The sequence below is a fragment of the Monodelphis domestica genome, chromosome 2 (assembly GCF_027887165.1).
Source record: "Monodelphis domestica isolate mMonDom1 chromosome 2, mMonDom1.pri, whole genome shotgun sequence".
In the NCBI taxonomy this organism is placed as follows: Eukaryota; Metazoa; Chordata; class Mammalia; order Didelphimorphia; family Didelphidae; genus Monodelphis; species Monodelphis domestica.
This window is the reverse complement of record NC_077228.1, coordinates 387420457-387443968: the sequence shown is the minus strand read 5'-3', so window position 1 is coordinate 387443968 and position 23512 is coordinate 387420457. Positions and strand designations below refer to the sequence as shown.

General features: G+C 36.7%; 2 protein-coding genes across 2 annotated transcripts; one reads left to right on the top strand and one right to left on the bottom strand.

The window, feature by feature from the left end:
- The first annotated feature begins 1390 nt into the window (after nt 1-1390).
- LOC130457430 (mannosyl-oligosaccharide 1,2-alpha-mannosidase IA-like) lies at nt 1391-3249 on the top strand. Its single transcript, XM_056818685.1, has 2 exons — nt 1391-2257; nt 3139-3249. The coding sequence occupies exons 1-2, from the start codon at nt 1634-1636 to the stop codon at nt 3157-3159; spliced, it is 645 nt and encodes a 214-aa protein (XP_056674663.1). The 5' UTR covers nt 1391-1633; the 3' UTR covers nt 3160-3249.
- Nucleotides 3250-15685: 12436 nt separating this feature from the next.
- LOC100030249 (UPF0711 protein C18orf21 homolog) lies at nt 15686-16351 on the bottom strand. The gene has a single exon (XM_056814739.1). The coding sequence runs from the start codon at nt 16349-16351 to the stop codon at nt 15686-15688; it is 666 nt and encodes a 221-aa protein (XP_056670717.1).
- Between the last annotated feature and the right edge of the window lie 7161 nt (nt 16352-23512).

Genomic DNA, 23512 nt, shown 5'->3' with positions numbered 1-23512 from the left:
AATGCTTTAGACAGAGGCTATTATTGAGGGTAAACAAAAGCTTTCTATTGGGGGCACGATGGAGGTAAAATTAAAAAAACTTCTCAGAGCTGCTTAGTTAAACTGGTCTGGCAAAAAACTGGCAAAAGGGTTAAGACTCACATGGGCAGGTAGAAATTTCTTTTTAGGTAAAAGCCTTTAAGAGACTGATTGTTGCCTGAAAGAAGCACCCATGCTTCCAAGCCTCAACGAGCGAGCACTCAGGTGTAAGCAATACAAGGGAAAGAGGGGTTTATACTTCATCAAATTCTTAAGAGCTCCCAGCTTGTGTGTTGAAAAGACAGGCCCAGCCTCACAGCAGGATTTCTGGTTGTGGACAAGTGAAGGTTGCAGGCTAGGCAGGGCCCACCCAGGCTAAATGGGCAGCAGTAAGGTAGGCAGGCAGCAGCAGCAGTAGCTTGGCTTCCACAGAGGGCTCTGGCTCAAGGAGATGGGTGCAGGCAGGTTGGCGTGAGAAGCAGCTAATCCCTCTTGGCCAAGAGCTTAGTCCCACCATGTGGACGGGCTGTAGAAGGCTCCCCACCACCAAAGAGCTCCAAAGAGAGTTCCCCAAGGGAAAAGCCTTGGCAGGAGAGAAACATGGTTTTATCTAGTCACTTAAAAAGGAGTAAAGGTTCTGAATTCCAGACTTCATGGTTGCCAAAAATATAGGATTTATATCAGTGATGGGCAACCTTTTGAGATTGGTGTGTCAAAGTTCGCCAAAAAACCAAGCATAACTTGGGTGGTGTGTCACTTTGAGAAAAAAACCATAATTTTGTGATATTTATAGTTTAAATAACAAAAAAGTATAATTATAATATATAAATGTATTTAATAAACCAAAAATTAATTGTTTAACTTACCTGCTTAGTGATTTCTTTGTTCATCTGTCAGCCAGTTTCTTTTGTTGGTCTTGATATTATTTAACTTGTATGGAGGGCTGTGAACTAAGATAAGTGAGGGGGAGGGGGAATTTTTAACCTGCCTATTAGTGACTTTTTTGTTGCTGAATTTCATTGGCTAAATCTTCAATTGAAGGTTAATATTTTGTACACTTCAAACCCAAGCAAGCACTACTAACTTCATCTGTCAATCTATTTCTTTTATTGGTTTTGATATTATTTAATGCTGAGAATAAGGTCTCACAAAAGTACGTAGAAGGAAAAAAGTGTGAGTATAGCCATTGCTATATTTTTCAGTGGCAGAATCTATCTTCAAATTTAGATCCTTTGACCTCTAATCTCTTCTATACAGGGAGTCAAATTCTCATAGGAACTTAGCCTAGCGGTAGGGAACATTGTGAAGAAGAGACACACTGGAAATTTTATTTTTTTAAATAATAATTCTTTTCTTTCTCTCCTGGCAGCGGCAGGATATACCTGTGTGGGTGGATAAAGGTGTTTGACTGGAAGGAGACCGAGGGAGAAGCTGTTTCATCATTTCACCCCAGACAGGTTCGAAACCATAGAACTACGGCCAAGCTGGAAGGTTTATCAGCATTTTGATATTTGGACACGTGCAACTCGAACCTAAAGTGGCAGTGCTCACTATATAGTTGGCGGAACCTGGAAATAAGAATCATCATTCAGCATCCTCTGAGGCTCACAGAGCCATGCGTGTCGTAGGGCATGAGAGGATCTTTAGGGCCTCACCCACTAGCCAACCAAATCGTGACACTATCATTATTGGCAGCAGGAAAGTAGCCAACCAGGGATCTTTCAAACTGACAGAGAAATTCGTCAGACTGCTGCTGTTCAGCGCTCTTATTACTTTCTGTTACGGAGTGATCTCTATGCCATTATCTTCTAAACTGTTCAGCCGGGTCCTATTTCACTCCAACTCGGCGGTCCTGCTGACCAATGATCAAAAGCAGAGAAACAGCTTGGGAATCAGCAGCGAGGAGGTGGGGATAGAGAATGGGGCAGAAAGTGAGCAGAAGCATCTCAGGGCAGAGAAGGTAAAGACGATCAAGATGGTAATGGCTGCTGCTGCAGCTGCTGCAGACGTCTTAGTCAAGATTCAACAAAACCATGAACAAATTTGGAGGGAAGCGAAAGAGGCTCTGAAGATAATGCCCGAGAAGATACAAATAGATATTCCCAAAGAAGTTCTCCAAGATAAAGTACACAACAATGAGAATTCCAAAGAGCTGCCTAATACGGATGTAGGAAATGCTGTTAAGACAGTAACCCAAAGACCTGAATTCCAGCAGAAAGGGGAAAAGACTGATGAAGAGGTGAGGTGGGGATTGCAAAAAATCTTCATATATATACCTTTGCTATTTTTCAATGGAAACCGATATTCATTGCTAATTCTAGTCTAAGAGAGGGAGGTTATTCAATCTTTTCCTATCCTGAGGTAACTAAAACTGGGGGGAGCAGATAGAGGGAAGAGACTTTTCAGCAATATAATAAACGTTTTGGTAGGATAGATCCAAAATCGATTTCAACCTTAGGGTTAAAGTTTTTTGCTTTTAAATTACTATACATCCTCAATATCAGCAATAATGTAATGAAGGTAAAAAAATGAAATATAAACAGTATGTTTCCTTCAAAATCTGTTAATCAGCTGACTTGAAGGGGAAAGAACAAAGGATTTTCAGAGTGAAAATATAAGTCAAGCAAATGTTGAAAAATTTAATGTGTCCTTGAAGTATTTCAAATGCCATATAGAGAACCTCAAATCTTAATAAATAACTGTCTCCATTGTTCCATTTCATTTTTGTGAGAAAGTACCCTTACAGAGGATAAGTTGCTGAATTTTAAAGCAAGTTAATAGATGAGGCATGGCTAGACCCCAGGTCTCCTGATCCCTGGTCCAGTGTTTTGGACTCTTACCTGCCCTTGTCTGGACAGTTCAATTCCCTTTTAAATTCTGCTTTTTGTATTTGTTTCCCACCCCCTTCAAATCAAGGTACTTTAGCAATGGCAGAAGTATTTCCTTCTAAACTAGAAACTAACTCCTTTGTCTATAAGATACACCTTGAATAGATTTTTAAAAAATTTTTATAAAACATGTTACCTACTTAGAGAAAATATCTCTACAGGAAAGGTTATGATTTTAAATGGTGAGAAGTAATTATGAATTAAGTTTCATATCTTTTTTTTTTCCTTCCAGGGAGTCACAAATAAAAATTGAGGAAGTATGGTGGCCTTATTTATTAATCTCTCCCCACAGTGTCATGCAAGATCAATTTTATTAAACTTCTTGCTGAACAAGTCAAGCAAACCTGTGTTTGTTTCTTTTTATCCCAAGTAAAAATTTTAAATCCTTATTTTGTGTCTTAGTATCAATTCTAAGACAGAAAAGCAAGCAAGAGTGAGGTAATCAAGGATAAGTGACTTTCTCTGGTTCATACAGCTTAGAAAGTATCTGGGATCGCCTTTGAACCAAGGTCATCCCAACTCTACGCCTGACATTCTATCCACTGTGCTACCTACCTAACCCCCTTGCCCAGTAACTTCTAGTATTCAGTCTCTTTTCACATTTCTCTATCCAGATAAACAACTTAATTCCTGTTTTCAGACAAAATAGCAACAATTTAAAAAACTATTCTTAATAATTATGGCATTAGAATCAACCTTCCCTACAAAACTCATAATTTTTCTTCTCCAAGGAATTCAATGCATTCAGCAAAATAGGGAAGAAAAAATAAAGCCAGAAATGCAAACAAAATTGTAACTTGTGGTTGTGATCTAAAAATTATAAGTATCATAGTTCATTAAAAAAGGATATATCTTAACAAGTTACATAAGGATACAAAAATCTAAGGAAATTTTAATATAAATAGAACCATAAGGGGAAAAGTCAATATACACACATTTTTTTCAAGTAGTTTTCAAGAAGTGTGGTGCTGCCAGTGTAGAATTAGTTGAGAGGTAGGTAGGTGGTACAATGAAAAGAGAGACCTGGAGTCAGGAGAACCCAGACTCAAATCTGGCATCAGACAATCTCCTACCTGTTTAGGGCAAATTTACCCTGGGAAAATTCATTTAACCCTTTTTGCCTTAAAAAATTTTAGTTGAGAGTACTCAATCAGAATTGTGTAGAAAGTTTAAATGACATCTAATTAGGCCCCCTCAGTTTTGTGGCCCTGAATGCTTCCTAAAGGTCAAGATATGCTTTGGGTCAACATCTTTTCAAAGCCACAACTACCAGCCCTGACCAGTGGTTTTCTTTATCAAACTAGTCCAATAAACCAAGACACAGCTATTCATAGAAAATATCATTCAATTAAACAGAATAGCAAGGCGAAAAACCAGAAAGATCCTCCACCTTTTCCAATCACTCCTTTCCCTTACACAGAGGACTAGTCTATCCCACAGATTCTCATCCCATCAATTGGAAAATCATTCGTTAGGAACACATATAGGAGAGGGAGCAGGCATAAAGAATACATGTAGCCAGGGTAACTTAAACTCCTAGAGATGTATCCCAACTTGAAGATCCCTTTTGCCTATAGTGCTGCTACTAATGATCCAATCTGTTTGTCTGGAAATGTCATTTAATACACTGAAATATAAGCTGCCTTCTCCACTAAGCTGGGAATTGCTAATGTCATTTGTTGGACTTTTTCTCTATTGCACTGCTACTATCTTTTGGTCATTTGCTCTTGCAACTATGTTCTTGTAAAAAGGAAACAAACAAATACCCACTATGTTCCAAGCACTGTTCTAAACACTTTAGAAATATCTCATTTGATCCTCATAACAACTCTAGGAGGCAGGTGCTGTTATTTTCATTTTCATTAGGAAACTAATAAAATGAAGGTTAAGTGACTTGTCCAGAGTAATACAATATAATAGTGCCTAAGGTAGGATTTGAATTTGGGTCTTCCTGATTCCACTTGGACCCCATGCTTCTGTTTGCTATGTCACCTAGTTGCCTCCACTGAGGGGAAAAGGAGACAAAGATGGAAGAGGAATTCTTTCCCCTATTTTGATGGAAGTTCAAGGATAAGAAATAAAGGGAAAAGAGAGTAGGAACTGTTTCTCCTCAACTCTTTTATTACTCACTCTTTGGATGGCTCTTCTAGACTCAGTGGTCAATCGTCGTCAACACAATCGCATACAGGAAGCATAAAAAATTGCTGTGTCATCCCAAAACAGAGTTCCTTCAGAGCCAAACTAGATTAATTATTCAGCTCTATTAGAAATGCTTCCTTTCTGACAAAAATCTATGCCCTGTGGACTTAATTATTATTGATTAGATTCTATTTGCAAACGCAGCATTCCCATAATTCAATGAATCTGTCATTTTATCTATGATATTCTATCCAGTTGTGCAGACTGAAATCCATTCCTACCTACTTACTCTATGGGACTCCATGTCTTCCCACACATTTTCCACAAGAATTCTGACTAACACTGTTGGGGGGGGGGGCTTCCTTAAATTCTCCACATATATATTTCCATTGTTTAGTTGTTGGTGTAGATTCCCTATCTTAATTCTGTTAAAAATGAATGCCATACAAATAAGAATAAAGAAATGATGAGAATAAGGAGAACTCATTCAAGGAAAGCTTTTGGGGTGAGGTGACTCTGAGCTTTTGAATTTAGAATCATGTAAGTCTGGGGAGTTATTTCCAGCAATAGGTCCTCAAAAACCTTTAGATCTCATCTATGATACTAAATTATGGTCTCAAATAGACTGGTATCATCTTTTTAAATTTTTTTTCAAATATAGAAGTACTGAATTTCCAGGTCCCTCTGAATGACTGGAAAGTCTATGGTAATACTTTCCTGATTAATCATTTCTTGTTTATCAATTAAGGTGAAAGTTTCCTGTAGAAAGAGGCAAAACTGATGACATTTCAATTTTTTTAGAAGTTATTTTGCACCAGATCTCAGGGTTTTCCCTATTTTGTTTTATTTGCTTCCTTCCTCTAACTTAACATTTACTATCCCTGAGTACATTTGTGTACTTGAAGCTCTTTTTACACTCATTAAACTCTCAGCTCTGAAAGTAAGGATGATGATTTGAGGACTCCTATTTCATGATAACTTGGACCTCTGCCCATCTATAGTCTTTCAGTATCAATCCCATTCCCTGTGATTTTTTTTAAAAGGCTACCTAGAGAGATTAGGAATCACATTCACCAGCTTTTTAGGTATCCTGGAATTTGATTCACCTGATTGTGGTGACTTCAATTCATTGTGCTTCCCCTCACTTGTTTTGGTTTCTAACACCTTCTTAACCATTTTTGTTTTTATCTTTTCCAGTCTATATATCATTCTTTTTGAGAACAGGGAAATAAAACAAAATAAAAGTTTTATAGTTTTATCTTTTCTGTATCTTCCATTATCATTATCCTATCCATTTAGGACAAAGGATTTATCCCTTCGGTGATCTTCTTTCTAGCCTCAATATATGTTTTTAAAAGGTCCTTTTTGGTCCAAGCTGGGTTTTGCAACCATCTGTTGTGTTTGAAAATTGAGGTAAACTAAGAGACAAGGTTCAAAGAATGATCAATGTATTAGGCTAACAATAACCAATAAATCAGGTCTATGGCTTCTCAATAATTAAAGATCACAAGGCAGGGCTTATACACTTTCATATAGTTTTGGAAAATACAAGAGAGCAAATAATAGAGTTTATAGGTGGGGAAGACAATGCAATTGATTAAAGTGTGGACAGCATCATGAGGATGGGAAAAATATGATTGGTTGCATCAAAAAAAGCAGATTAATACCCATGTGGGACTAGTAATCATTTTCTTTTGTCACTAAGGATTGCTGATTGATTTGTAGTATATATCTGCACATTGCAAGCTTTGTTATTGGACCTGAGTTATAGGGCTCCCTGATACTTAGAAAGATTTGTTAAGGAGTTAATGGCTTTCTTAATGGTTCAAGAACAATTTAGAGACAATTGTATCTCTTAAAGCTAGCTTCAGAAATTAAAGATAACATCAGATATCTTTATATTTTCCTGGGAGTTGAAAGTATGGTAGATAAGTTTTTTCTCTACATTAATTATAACTTTAAGCTGGGCTCATAAGGAAAGCCAAATTCCTGAGCTCAAATCAAGGGCATAAAAAGGGGATGTTAGGCAGATGCAGACTCCATTTAGATCTCATATATGATCCTAAATTTTGGTCTCAAGTAGACTTGTAGCATCTATGTGCAAATATATAAAATCAATTACATTTTAAAATATAGTAAAAACTCCAAATAATATTAATTTGATCTTCTCATAGCTCAGCATTAATGTTCTAAGAATAAAGAAGTTAACTCCTGGATTTATCCCAGTAACACTTAGATAATAATTCATCTAGCAGTGATGCTGCTTTTGAAGGTGTACTTGGTAGGAGCAATGCTATGTAGAAACTGTACAAAATCTCAGCCCACTCAACACAGAGACTGAGATCATATAGGGTAGAATATGTCCTCCAAAGTATTGAGGAGAAATCTTTATATTTTTTTCTTCTTGCTAATATTTTAAACTAAATATCTCTTTGTAAAAGGTGTTATATTTAAAATTAATATATCTATAAGTTATTATTTTCCATAAAGTTTATTAATAGTCACTTGAGATAGAAAAGGTAGATAAGCATAGTTTAAAGTCTTTTCCTTACTCTAACTTTGACCATGTGCGGCCATCCTCCTAGAAAATCTCCCTCTCTAACCTTCACCTCCTCCAGCCAAAGTTCCATGCCAAAGCCCTACCTGGGCTCCACCCACTCTCTTTTATTGATGTTCACAGACACAACACTGGCATATGAAAAATGTGGATGAACTGGATAGGTTACCTAGGAGGGGAAGGGGATGCAATTCCCTCAACACAAAGGTATTTGATAAGAATTGGTTAAATTAGCACTATGGTGCTAGAATTTGGAATCTATAGTAAGAAGAATGCAACTGGTAAGAGCTCAAACCAATAATATTAGTGAAGAAATACTCTTAACTCCTCAGGACTATCTCTAGTACCCAAGAGAGAAATGTAGTAAGCTGACTGGAATATTGAACTCAGAACATAAGTCACTATGGTGGTATTTGTATAAAAAGAGATATCAGCTTGATATGAAGATTGAAGGATTTATGTTAATATCCAATACTCTAAGTATTATATTTTATAAAGTTTATTAATAATCACTAGAAGTAAAGGAATAAAAGGGTAATTATCTAACAAAATGGAACCATGTGACTAGAATCTCTTGCCTGTTTAAAAAGACAACCAGTTGCTGGTGCCATTACAGGAAGAAGAGAGAGAGAGGTGGAAATACAAAGAATTTATATCCTGCCTATGTCAGTAAATAATGACAGGAGGAGAGTGGGGGTACTGGGATTGTAATTTTAGGATACAGAAATTAATTACACAATTCCCCCCTATGATTCTTTGGGAGATTAGTCTCCCTAGTGGATCATTTAAACATAACCAGCTTATACCTCTAACACTTTTCAATTTAAAAAAATATGCAATATTGCATTTGGTAAGGGGAAATTACAATAATTTGTGGATAAAAGGGAAATAAAAGAGAAAGAGAACCAAATCAATGATTGCTAGGTGCATTGACAAAAAAAAACAAAAAAAAAACAATTGGGGGCAGTCCCCTTTGGCATAAGAGGTTACATTCAAAATAAATGCATCCAACCCCCTCACAGTTCAATTTCACTATATCCCAAAGTTTATTCTGGATCTTTTGGTGCAGTGAGTTTCTGTAGGCATCTCCATGGCACCTTCTCCAAACAGATCACTCTCTGTAGTCTGGGAAGTAGCAAGTTTCTTATCCTAAAATTATTCTCAAACAAGAAAAAATTTTATAAAACTAGAATTTAAATTAATTATACAATCCCCCTCAAGGTGGGTATTGACAAACACACAGATCACCCAGGAATGCATGGCTAAATTATGAGGAATGTGATTCAATTATTGATAAGAAATCAAAAGCATAAAACAAACAAGAAAAAATCAAAATTAAATAGTATATAAAAATTCTGAGTAGGCAAAAATAAGCCCATAACAGGTCCTGGAATCAAGGTCAAATAAAGTGATTTATGTCCCACAAGCTTGTAGAACCATCACAGCAGTATACACTTACCCAACCAGCAGCAAGAACTACAGAAAATTGCCACACTTATAAAAGACAGAAAAAGGACTGGATTTAGAAGCAAATGGGAAATATCATTCCCTGGTCTGATTTGACCTTTGCTCTAGGGATAGGGGAGCCAATATTGTAGCTAGATTGGGAAACTTTGTCTGGATCTGGCACAGGGAGGTCCTGTATCTGATGTATGTAAAACATCTGCAAGCTCGAACCCCAAAACAAGTCCTCTGTCTTGGCACAGATTCTCAACAAACCTATTGGGATTGGTTGGTCTTCTTGACCTTGTGCTTCTTGGCACTGTATAATGGCTCTTTTGTGATCCCTTCTTCTGGAATCAGACACAATCATTAATCAAAGTTCCATAATATTTAACAATCAATGGCAGGTTTCCATAGTCCAAAGTTTTGGGGTATGTAGTAATATTAGGGCCAAAGGATATTGTAAATTTATATTAGTGAAAAATCAAAAGAAATAAATATTGATAACATGTACTTCAAGTGTAAAATATGAGAGAAAAAAGGAAATTCAAGTATTCTATTGCATATACAGTGAAAAAGAATAATAATAATTTTTAAAATTAAAAATATATTGTTCACAATCAGTGACACATCATGTTTGCCCAAGGAGAGGCAGAATACAAAGGTTTCTTACCCAAAAATGAGATCCATTTCCTTCTTAACTTGGCCATGATCCACAGTGTGAGTGCAAATGATTTTTACTAAGTAACAGCTTTGTAAAACAGTAGTATAGTATCTAATGCACAGTTAAGAAGTATGAAAATCCCCAAAATCACAAAAGCACATAAATTCTGAAAAGGTTACTGATAAAGGTTGTAACTAGTTTGATGGAGTACATTTACCATCTATGTGACAATTAAGAAAGGAGGGGGGGAAAGAACAAAATGTTGTATAGGCAATGTGACCTTGGTGGATATGGTGACAACCCCAATATCCATAAGGACTTCTATTTTTTGCAACAGAAAAGGTTTGTCCAACTTTACTATGGGCTTTTACAATGGTATTATCTCCAGTCCAGGTATAGGACAGTACAAATAAAGATAGTAGGATGGTACAAATAAAAACAAAAGAACATATTGCTAATAGTTAAAATACAGTAACTTAAAGTGATATAGTGTAACAGAATATATTAGATTAGATCAATATGTGAACTTAAAACAAATTAAATTTTAAAACAAATAATCAGCAAATAAAATAAGCATGACAGGATACAATCACTCAGTGTCACTAGAAGGTGCTCTTTTTACATGAGAGCAATGAATCCAAGAGTCCTTTTCTCCAATTTTAATGGCTTTTGGAGTGATTAAGAGAATTTGAAAAGGACCTTCCCAGGCAGTCTGAGTCGTCTCAGTGCTCTGGAAGTTCTTTCTATACACCTTGTCTTCTGGGTGTAGGTCATGGCGTGAGAAGTCTATAGGACCTGCTTGTACAGCAGCTCCAGATTCATGGAGTTCTCACAATTTGATTTGTAAATCCTGTATATATGAGGCAATAGAAGTGTCTTCCCCTAGTAATGATGTATATGTAGGAGAGAAAGGCTTAACCTACATAGGGGATATCCAAAAAGCATCTCAAATGGTGGGATATATAGATGTCCTGTGAGATACATCAGATACATCAGATACAACAGAGATACTTGCAAGCAGATGCAAGGAATGGAAGCTTGGAGAACTATCCATCAAGGAGAGAAGGGAAGATTCCAGAGAAGAATTTGGTCAGAGAAACAGTTAAGGAAGTCAACATATGAAACTTCACTTCTGCTCTCTTGAATTGGGAGAGAGGAGCCAGCAAATGACTGCTCTGAATACTGACCAATAATTTAACCTTAGAAAAGTTTAGGGCATACCTCTAAAGATCCTTTTCTAGTTATTAACAATTTCCCCTCAAGAACAAATCAACCATATTTACTTATATTGGATTTTATAATATATTAGGGAAACCTTATATTCCCTCTGCCCTATCCCATCTCCCTAACTTCTTTCCTTTAAATAAAACCCCTTTTGATAGTATTATATTGTGAAAATAATTTATTAGAAGCTTCTGGTAACTTACCTTCTCTGAAGAGCTGTTGAAATCAACTAAAAGGCACAGAAAGTGGTTGAGGGGGGAGGAGTGAAAATCCCAGTTCTCCTTCTAACCTTATTTCCTACTGTGACTGTTCCAGAACTACTCTTATCATAAATATCATAGTAAAACAGCCTCCATTACAACTTGGCACCCCGGAAAAGGTCTTACCCTTTCCCAAAACTGTGAAATAAAATAGTAGAAAAAGAAACAGAAAATGATGCTACAGATAATCTGTGAACTGCTTGTGCTATCAACTATTGCATGTTACTGGATATATACTTTAATGTATAGTGCAGTAACTTCTGTCATTATGGATACCATAGGCCTTATATCAAATCCAATGGCTTTTATAACAGCCATACCTTTTACAACAGATACTGTGCTATGGCAAATCCTTACCCAACTATATGTGTTTACAATGGCTGCCATACAGACTTTCTCATACCTTAATACCATTATCAAATTTATGACACCAAGAAAGGCAGCTCAAATCTTGGTAGTAGACACAAATCTGGAACAGTTAGTCAAGAAAATGTGTGAGGAGTTTCTGCAAAAACACAGACTATATCAGGCAAGGATGGAATTGGGCAGAAAGATATAGGAATTATGGACAAAGATAATATGGAGAAAGATAAGAAAGCAAATGGGAAGAACAAGAAAGGAGCTCAGGAAAATAGCAAGAAAGTCAACAGTGATGCTGTGAAAATACTACCACTCAGGGACATTGCAAAAATTTCATACTCAGTTGGGGTGGTTCATTCAAAGATCCACAAACAGTTTTCCACCCAGGAACTTGATTCTATCAAACGCAGGTTCTCAAAATTTCTCTGTGAGCCTTACTGAGCACTCAAGGAATTGAAGAGTTATATAGATCTCCCCAGAGTCCATTTCTAAGATAAAGTAGGGCCAGAGAGAGAAGTTTAGATCATTTTAAATGAGTCTCTGTGCACAATTTGCCAATCATAGTTTTGAGGTCTTTATTCATTCTCCCAATTTGACCTGAGCTCTGGGAATGATATGGTACGTGGAATTTGGGAGTTATCCCCTAACAAGAATATATCTGAGAGGAGACAGAGTCAAGATGGTGGCATAGAGGCAGCAAAAGTTCAGACCTCTGAAAATCCTTCCTTACCAATTACAAACTAAATGCTCCTAGGGGACGGAAAGCAAACCTAACAACAAGACAGAGCCAAGGAACCCTCCTGCTGGAGTCAACTTAAAAGGTACACCCACAAAAGCCAGAATTTAGGAACACTCAGGTTAGTGGGGAAGGAAGAAGGAAGATCCCTGGACCCTCCCCTCCCCCACCTAGAGCGCTAACCCTCCAGCAGCATCTAGAACTTCTGGATGGGTAAGGGTGCTGGTTTGGAGGTTGTACCTTGTGGGCAAAGCTGTGCCAGGCTCAGAGCATCAAACACAGGTGGTGGGAAAGCAGTTAGAGAAGAAGTGTAGAGTGGACATCCTAGTTGCAGGAGCACAGACACTCCATATATTCCCCCACACACACACACTTCCAGAGGGTTTGGATTCAGGGCACATCCAGCTCAACCCAGCTGGACTTAATCCCATCAAAGCCTTACAGAATCCCATCAAACCCTTCCCTGCCAGAGGGCAGGGAAGCTTAAGCTCTAATACCCCTCCCCCACAGACTACACTAAGAGATTTGCTGACAAAGCTCCAAGGGTAAATTAGGCTGACAGAAAAGCCCAAAACCACAACAACAAAAAAATGAGAGGAACAAAAGCACAGGAAACTGCAGGGAGTAAAGAAGGGGTAAACATGAACAAACAACAGAAAAAGAAAAAAGAAATTACAATCAACAGATTCTATACAGGCAGTGAACAAAAAGCAAACAGAACAGAGAAGGATGAGGGAACACCAAGCAAAAAACCAGAAACCCCAGTGAATTGGATACAGGCTTTGGAAGAACTCAAAATACAATTCAAAACACAATTAAGAGAGGTTAAAGAAAACTGGGGATCTAAAAAGCAAAAGAAGTCATCTGGAAACAGAAAACAGTGTCTTGAAAGCCAAAATTAATCAGCTTGAAAATGAGGCAAAGGAGATGAAAGATGAGGCAAAGAAAATAAAAGATGAGGCAGAGAAGATGAAAAATTTCCAAAGAAAATCAGACCATAAGAAGGATGGTCAAAAAGCCAGAGAAGAAATCCAGTCTTTAAAATCCCCAATAAAACTAGAAGCAAGCAACATCACAAGGCAGCAGGAGAAAAGAAAATCAAAAGAATAAAAAAATGGAGGAAAATATGAAGCACCTCATTCACAAAACAGAAGATTTAGAAAATCATTCAAGAAGAGACAATTTAAGAATCATTGGTCTACCAGAAGACCATGACAAAACAAAAAGCCTGGACATCATACTACAGGAAATTATCCAAGAAAACTGCCCTGATATTCTAGAACAAGAGGGAAAAGTGGAGATTGAAGGAAACCACAGATCACCTCCTGTACTTAATCCCCAACTGACAACACTCAGGAATGTTATAGCCAAACTCAAGAACTATCAGACCAAGGAAAAAATATTGCAAGCTGCTAAGAAGAAGTCATTCAGGTACCATGGAACCACAGTGAGGATATCACAGGATCTGGCTGCATCTACTCTGAAAGACCAAAAGGCATGGAATATGATATTCCGGAAAGCAAGGGAACTAGGTCTACAACCAAGAATCAACTACCCAGCAAAACTGACTATATTCTTGCAGGGGAAAGTATGGTCATTTAACAAAATAGAAGAATTCCAAGCATTTGTAAAGAAAAGACCAGACCTGAACAGAAAAGTTGATGCCTAAGCATAGAACTCAAGAGAATCATCAAAAGGTAATTAAGAAAGAGGGAAAAAAGAAAAAAGAAAACAAAAAACTTTTTTAAAGAGACCCAATAAGTTAAAATGATATGTATCACTTTAAGAAAAGAGGTCATTGGTAACTCTTTTTTTTTTTTTTAGTCCAAAGCAGTTTAATCATTTAAATAATCTGAAAAAAGCTTCAGTACCATTTTAACTTAGGATAAAATTTTACTGAAAAAAAAAAACAAACTGAAGCTACTATATTATGTTATGAAGTAATTTTTAAATTGTTTCCCCTGAAACAAAGTATCTTCTTAGGTGAAACATTTTTCCAAGAATAAACTAGGATTGGAGAGACAGATGTGACTACAAGTTGTATGTATTTACATCTCTCTCTAAAGGAGAATGTGCAGATGGTATTTCTATCCTTAAAAAGAAGAGATAAGAGATAACATATTTCTCCTTTTCTCTTTCCCTTCCAAGTTCCAGTCTTTGCTATTCTACAATTATTTTTTGATGTGATGAATAAGATTAGACTCAGACCTGAACCATATATTATATGTATCTCAGACTTCCCCCCATTTGTTCAGTAGGATTCTGTTTTTGCAGAACTCTCTTGAAGACCTGTGAATACTATTTTTCTGAAGTCTACAGACAAGTCTTATCACTCAGTTGTGATCAAGGGGAGAAGATGTGAGATCAGTGATTCTGTCTTTTTAAACTACACTTGTATTAGAGATTTTTAGTGGCTTTTTTTCCTTCACAAAATGATGGTTAAAGTGTCAAGACTTGTTAGATTATATTCTGAGAGTGGGACTGTCTCTGTGCATCGACTTTTCCACTTAAATCTCCTTCACGCACAAGTGTCTTTGTGCACACTCATCTATCATAGATGAAAATGCACAAAGAGAATCGTCATCCTTGGTTACCAAGGGACTACTACTACTACTATAGTAAGACAAAATAAATGTCAAGATTTTCATTAAAAAACATTTTTTGGTTTGTTTTGTTGCTCCTTGTTCAGTGAAAGATGGGTGGGAAATTTGCAAATATAGCTTAATGAAACTATTGAATACAAATGGGCTTATACATACATGTAGCTAATAGAAACTACTCTGAGCAACTAAGAATAATTTATATGTCCTCCTTTAATCCAATATTTTTAATTCATTAAAAATTTTAAAAATAAAAAAAGGTTTTCAGTACAAACCAATGATGTAGTAAAATGAATGAGTAAAGATGAATCTAATCCTTAGAAGAATTGCTTAAGACTCAGTAAACATTTTGGTAGTAGATACTAATTTTCTTCAGAAAAAAAAGTATGTAAATGATTAAACTGATTTTATATCACCTTTAAAAAATAATTTTAATAAACACCACCATCTTGCCACATGTTAAGTATGTAAAACATTAATGTTAGAATGTGATCCCGTAGATTATCTAATCTGCACCTTGTAAAAACCATATGGTAAGCTGGAAAAGATTTCTGTATCATTTCCATGGTGTTATCCATCCCAGGGTGGCCTAGCACAACTGGCCAAATATTTAAGTTCCTACTATGTGCCAGGCAGTCCAGGGGCATCAGTTAATAAGTACTGAAAAGGATGTCAAAGATAATTGTTTGCTACAGATATCCAGAAAACCTAAAACGGTCAGGAAAAATCAGTCTTTCCTCTTTCAGCAACTGATCCAAAATCAACAACTATTAATGTTCATCACCAAATTCATTGCTCAGAGTGAGGACAAGAAATTTCGGAAATCCTTTGATGGAGTTTTTTGGCTTTCTTCACTATTGAATAACATTTTCAGCTGAGACAAATGATGCTTCATTTTATTGAGACTCTTTGATGAGGAACTGGGTGTTGACTGTCCTGATGTAGGTGTTCTGAAAATTAATGCTGGACTATTGTCTTTGGAACTGGATTTATTACTACTGAAGGATTTTTTCTTTTTCTTTGTAGATCCTGAAGATTTTATGTCTGGTGTCTTCATGCCAGGCTTAATCTTGGGAGTGCTAAGACTATTTTTCATTTCTTCCAAGAAGCTTCTGCTTTTACCATCATATCTCACTGTTTTGTTGCATGCTTTACAGGTAACCAACAGAATGTTTCTGGAGTCATTGTACTTTTTAAGAATCTTTGCTTCTTTAAAATTGAGTCTACAATTTTTCGATTCTCGATTAAGAACTTTCTTTACTTTTGGTGTTAGTTTTGGCTTTGGCTTAAGGAGAACTCTGTATTTATTCAGCACCAGAAACTGGTAACAATATGGACACTGGCCTTCTGTAACTGTATTTTCACCAAGCGAAGAACTGTACATCCAAAGGAGATACCAGGCCTGGCCCAGGCAGGTTTCCGTCAGCTTCTTAGCAGCCACCTTGAGAAAATGCTTCTTCATGATCGGTCCCGCCACCATGGAACAAGCGCAAAACCAGTTCCACGGTGGTCAAAGGTAGAGAAAGGACCATTGGTAACTCTTAAAAAAATGTTATTATCACCTGGGCAGCTAGAAGAATTACACTTAGAAGGAACAGTGACAAACTGTATAGGATGAGATGCCAAGACATAAATATGTATATAGCTATCTGTATGCATAGATACATATGTATGTATATATATATATATATGTATATATATATATATACACACACAACTAGAGCTTTAAAAGAGGTTAATACTAAAAGAAATGAGAAAAGAAACAAAAGGGGTTAAGTTTATATGTCACAAAGAAGCTTATGGTGGGAGGGGGGAGAACATCAATTCTCTGGAAGGGTAAAGAGGTTGGAGATAGAAAATACTCAACTCTTACATGCATTGAAATTGACTCAAAGAGGGAAGAACAATCAAATACATTGGGGCAGAGAATTGATTTGCACCCTATAGAGAAGTAGAAGGGTAACAAACAGACTGGTGGGGAGGGAAGCAGTAAAAGGGAGGGAGAGGGTGGGGGGGTAGTATAAAAAGACAGTAAAGAAAATAAGAAGGGAATAAGAAGGGAGGGGGTAGAAAGGGAAGCAAAATAAGGGTGGGAATTAGGGGGACTGATTAAAAACAAAACATTGGCATAGAAGGAAATAGTGAAAGAAGAAAAAGCAGGACCAGAAGTAGAAATCAAAATGCTGGGAAATACACAGCTGGTAATCATAACTCTGAATGTGAATGGATTGAACTTACTCATAAAACGCAAGAGAATACCAGAGTGAATTAGAAACCAAAATCCTACCATATGCTGTTTACAAGAAACACATATGAGGAAGGTAGACACGAATAGGGTAAAAGTAAGAGGATGGATCCAAATCTATTGGGCATCAACTGATAAAAAGAAGGCAGGAGTTGCAATCATGATATCTGACAAAGCCAAAGTAAAAATAGATCTAGTCAAAAGAGATAAGGAAGGTAATTACATCCTGATAAAAGGCAGTATAGACAATGAGGAAATATCAGTACTCAACATGTATGCAACAAATGGCATAGCATCCAGATTTCTAAAGGAGAAACTCAAGGATGCAATAGATAGAAAAACTATACTAGTGGGAGACCTGAGCCTTCCTCTATCCAAACTAGATAAATCAGACCAAAAAATAAATGAGAAAAATATAAGAGAAGTGAATGAAATCTTAGAAAAATTAGAGTTAGTAGATAGATGGAGGAAAATAAATAGGGACAAAAAGGAATACACCTTCTTTTCAGGAGCACATGGTACATTCACAAAAATTGACCATGTACTAGGGCATAAAAACATTGCAAACAAGTGCAAAACAGCAGAAATAATAAATGCAACCTTCTCAGATCACAATGCAATGAAAATAATAATTAGTAAGGGTATATGGAAAGGCAAATAAAAAATTAATTGGAAATTAAATAATATGATTCTCCAAAATCAGTTAAAGAACAAATCTTAGAAACAATTAATAATTTCCTTGAAGAAAATGACAATGATGAGACATTGTTTCAAAATCTATGGGATGCAGCCAAAACAGTACTTGGGGGGAAATTTATATCTTTTAGTTCATATATTAACAAACTAGAGAGGGCAGAGGTCAATGAATTGGGCATGCAAATTAAAAAAATTGAAAGTGAACAAATTAAAAATCCTCAGATGAAGACTAAATTAGAGATCCTAAAAATCAAAGGAGAAATTAATAAAATTGAAAGTCAAAGAACTATTGATTTAATAAATAAAACTAGAAGCTGGTACTTTGAAAAAAACAAATAAAATTGACAAAGTATTGATCAATATAATTCAAAAAAGGAAAGAAGAAAACCAAATTGACAGTATCCAAGATGAAGAGGGAGACCTCACTTCTAATGAAGAGGAAATTAAGGCAATCATTAAAAACTATTTTGCCCAAATATATGGCAGTATATATGCCAATCTAGGTGATATGGATGAATATTTACAAAAATATAAATTGCCTAGGCTAACAAACAACCCCATATCAGAAAAAGAAATTGAACAAGCCATCAAAGAACTCCCTAAGGAAAAAAATCCCCACGTCCAGATAGATTCACAAATAAATTCTAACAAACATTCAAAGAACAACTCATCCCAATATTATACAAACTATTTGACAGAATAAGCAAAGAAGGAGTTCTACCAAATTCCTTTTATGACACAAATATGGTACTGATTCCACAGTCAGGCAGGTCAAAAACAGAGAAAGAAAACTATAGACCAATCTCCTTAATTAATATAGATGCAAAAATCTTGAATAGAATACTAGCAAAGACTCCAGCAAGTGATCACGAGGGTCATTCATTATGATCAGGTAGGATTTATACCAGGGATGCAGGGATGGTTCAATATTAGGGAGGCCATCCACATAATTGACCATATTAACAAGCAAACTGACAAAAATCAGATTATTATCTCAATAGATGCAGAAAAAGCCTTTAGCAAAATACAACACTCATTCCTGTTGAAGACACTAGAAAGCATAGGAATAGAATGGCCTTTCCTAAAAATAATAAACAGTATATAAAATATTCAGCAAACATCATCTGCAATGGGGATAAACTAGAAGCCTTCCCAATAAGATCAGGAATGAAACAAGGATGCCCATTATCACCTCTATTATTTAACACTGTATTGCCCTTTGATCCAGCCATAGCACTACTGGGTTTGTACCCCAAAGAGTTAATAAGGAAAAAGACTTGTACAAGAATATTCATAGCTGCGCTCTTTGTGGTGGCCAAAAATTGGAAAATGAGGAGATGCCCTTCAATTGGGGAATGGCTGAACAAATTGTGGTATATGTTGGTGATTGAATACTATTGTGCTCAAAGGAATAATAAAGTGAAGGAATTCCATGGGAACTGGGAACAACCTCCAGGAATTGATGTAGAGTGAGAGGAGAAGAACCACAAGAACATTGTACACAGAGATTGATACACTGTGGTACAATCAAATGTACTGGACTTCTCCATTAGTGGCAATGCAGTGATCCTGAACAACTTGGAGGGATCTATGAGAAAAAACACTATCTACATTCAGAGGAAAAACTCTGGGAATTCAAACACAGAAAAAAAAAACAACTGCTTGAATACATGGGTTGAGGGGATATGGTTAGGGATGTAGACTATAAATGAACATCCTAATGCAAACACCAATAACATGGAAATAGGTTTTGATCAAGGACACATGTAATACCCAGTGAAATTGCATGTCAGCTATGGGAAGGGTGGGGGTAGGGGAGAGAGGGAAATAATATGATTCTTGTAACCAAGGAATAATGTTATAATTTGACTAAATAACTTAATTTAAATGAAAACAAAATAGTTTTTGGATAAATAAAAAAGAATACATCTGAGATAAAGCTGAATCAGCAAAATGACTTCCCCTGTTCAAATCAATATGTACAGGCATGCCAAAGCAAGGAATAATTTCTTTTAAGAGCACCTTGGCAACAAAAATCGCTGTGGTTTGGACAGTAGGAAAGGCTTCTGGCCACCTGGCCAGTTGATCCATTATGACTAGACAAAATTTATACTGTCCAGCTTTTGGCATAGTGATAAAATCAATCTGAGGGTGCTAAAAAGGTGTATAAGCCAGAGGACACCCACCAAAAGCTTTGCCACAAAAGGAGTGCTGATTAAACATTTGGCAAGTAGGACAGGCTGTACATACTTTAGAGGCTATGGTAGTTTTGCCAGGGGCTATCCATACTCTTTTAACAGAGTCAACAATGATCTCTGTACCAAAGTGACCATTTTTATGTATCGATTGGCAAATTTGGTGAAAAAAAACTTCTAGGGAGCAGGGGTTTTCTTTCAGATGACACCCATACTCCATTTATTTGTTTAGCCTTAAATTTTTGCTTCCATTTTTCCACTTCCTTTTCATCATAAGAAAGGGATACATTTAAATCATCAGTGGTTGTTAATGTTAAAATTAACTCAGGCCCTTCTAAGGCTGCTTGCTTTGCAGCAATATCTGCCCAGTCATTCCCCCTAGAGACACACTCAGTGTTACCTGTATGGGCAGAGCAATGAACTACACCTAGGGCTTCCAGGAGATGAAGGGCAGAAAGAACTTCATTAATAATTTCTTCATTAACTATACATTTTGCAGCTGATGTTAAAGATCCCCTTTGAAGCCAAAGAATACCCACTGTATGACATATTCCAAAGGCATATCTAGAATCTGTGTAAATTGTTGCCTTTTTACCTTTGGAAATTATACAGGCATGCTTCAGATATATCAGTTCTGCACCTTGAGCACTTATATTTGAGGGCAGTGAAGCTGACCACAGAGTGTCAAATTCTGTGACTACAGCAGCACTTTTGTAGCATATACCATCCCTCATGAAAGAGGAACTATCAGTGAATAAGACCAAATATGGATTATTTAAAGGAGTGTCCAGGAGATTATTTTAAGGCTTTTCAACCATGGACACTAAATATTCACAACTGTGCAATGGTTCTCCTGAGACTAATAAATCAGGAAGCAAAGTTGTAGGATTTGGAACTGTACAGCATTTTAAGGTAATATTCTCATTGCCTAACAAAGTTACCTTGTACCTTGCAAATATGATAAAAAAAATGCCTATGTTCTATGTCTTAGCAATAATGCTTCGACTTCTTGTGGGCACATTATGGTTAATGGTTATCACAAGATTAAATCAACCAATTTAGTTACCAACAAAGCTGTGGCTTCTATGCCTCTAAGACATGGTGATGCTCTGGAGGATACTGGGTCCAGCTGGGCTGAATAATAAGCCACTGGGCTCTGGGCAGGTCCCAAAGATCGAGTTAAAACACCTAAAGCTATTCCTCTCTGTTCATGTACATACAAAGTGAATAGCTTGTTGTAATCTGGGATGCCTAGAGAAGGAGCAGACAGGACAGCCTGTTTTAATTTAGAAAAAGCTGACAGGTATTCTGCCTCTAATTTAAGGGGTTCAGGGACTGAATTTTTTGTTAGAGCAATAAGGGACTTGGTGATTTCCCCATGGCAAGGGATCCACTGCCTACAAATCCCTGTTGTTCCAAGAATTGCCCTCAGCTGCTCTTTAGTGGAGGGTGTGCTCAATTTTTGAATATCTTCAATGTGCTTAGGGGAAATGGAACAGGCACCAACAGTTAAAATGAACCCTAAATATTCCACTCTAGGTTAGACACCACTGAACTTAGAGATCTTGTGGCCTCTTTTATGTAGCTGTAAAAATAGATTTTTTGCTGCCTTCTTGGCATGCTGTGGCATTTGGTGAGGCCAAGAGTAAATCATTCATAAAATTTATCAGCTTTCCTCAAACTTAATAGTTTCCAAATCTTGGCTTAAAATCTGTGAGAAAAGAGTATAATTTTTCATGTATCCTTGGGACAAATGATACCAGATCCATTTTGAACCTTTCCAGGTGAAGGAAAATATCTGCCTTGAATTCTCATGAACAGGAATTGAGAAGAAAGCTGATGTGTGACCCTGGGAAAGTCACTTGACCCCCATTTCCTAGTCCTTACCACTCTTCTGTCTTTGAACCAATACTCAGTATTGATTCCAAGATGGAAGGTAAGGTGTTTTTTTTTTTAAGAAGAAGAAGAAAGCTGAATAGAAGTCTATCACCATAAAATATTTTGCTATGCTTGGAATAGAGGAGATAATTGTGTTTGGGCTGGGAACACAAGAAGTCTCTTAATGACATGATTATTTACAGCCCTTAAATCCTATATGAATCAATAGACAACTTTTCCATCGGGGCCTAATTTTGACTTTTTTACAGGTAGGATGAGGGTATTATATTCAAATTTGCATGGAATTATTATACCTTGCTCAATTAACGAATCTGTTACTGGGGTAATTCCCTCAATTTCCTTTTATGATAGATGATACTGAGGAATAGAAAGAGGTGGCCCAGCTTCCATCCTAATCTGAACAGGAATAGCTGAATTACATAGGCCAACACTGGAAGAAGATGTGGCCCAAAGAGACTCAGGTTTATCAGCTGGGATTTCAAATGTGGGAGGGTCCTTCATTTCCTGACTGACTGAATGAAGTACAGAGAGTAAAGTTAAGGATTCCTTAGGCAATTCTAGTAACATACAACCCTTTGGAGAGCAAGTTATTGTGGCTCTAAGCTGGCATAAAAGACCCCTTCCTAGCAGGTTAATAGAGGAATTGGACATTAGGAGAAAAGAATGTTCTATTATATAATGTTCATAGCTTTGGTACCTTTAGAGGTGGCCCTGATACCCCCACTACATTTAGTGAGCTAATAGAACTGCATTCAGAATCAGGTTTACTCATCAATACTGATCTGGATGCTCCAGTGTCTAAGAGACAATCATAATATGAGTTTCCAACTTTTAGGGTTAAATGAGGTTCATCACTGTAGGGTGGTGAATGAATATGGATAACTGGCATTAAAGCATCAGGGTCTGGGAAATCAAGAGTTTTATTCTTTGATTCCAGGGCCCGTATCCTCCTGTCGCCTCTTCATAAAGATGCTTGGGTATTTTTCGAGGTCCCCCATGCTGAGGGGGATTTTCACCCTGAGGATAGTGTGGATGAGCCCCATTTTGGATATATTGTTTTTGGGTATTTTGTTGTATATTATCATTTGCCTCAGTTAGATTATTATTTCTGTAATTATTATTATCCCTTAAGTTGTTACTATTTCTAATTACGTGATTCCACTTCTTATAGACCATCATTACGTGACCCCCTTTCCCACAGAAGTAACACATTAAAATTGATTTGTGGATTCGGGCAAAGGGGCTATGGCCACTCTCTGATTTTCTTTTAGTCCCTTATTTTCCTCTTTTAAAAGTTTCATTTATCGCCTTAAATTCCTCTACTAAGATACCTTTTCCCTCATCTTTCTGTTCATGGACCTTAAACACATAGACTGCTACCCTCCTCGATTCCTCAATTTGGGCAGGTAGTCCTAAAATAGTCTCTTAACCACTTTTCAACAATTTTTAATGAATTGCCTACATATTTGTCTAACATCCCTTTCTCTGAACAAGTTTAAGTCTAAATATCTGCCTCCCAGCTCAATAAATCTATCCATAAACTGGGGGAAATTTTTCTCTTGTTTCTGTCTAATATCCTAGAATTTTG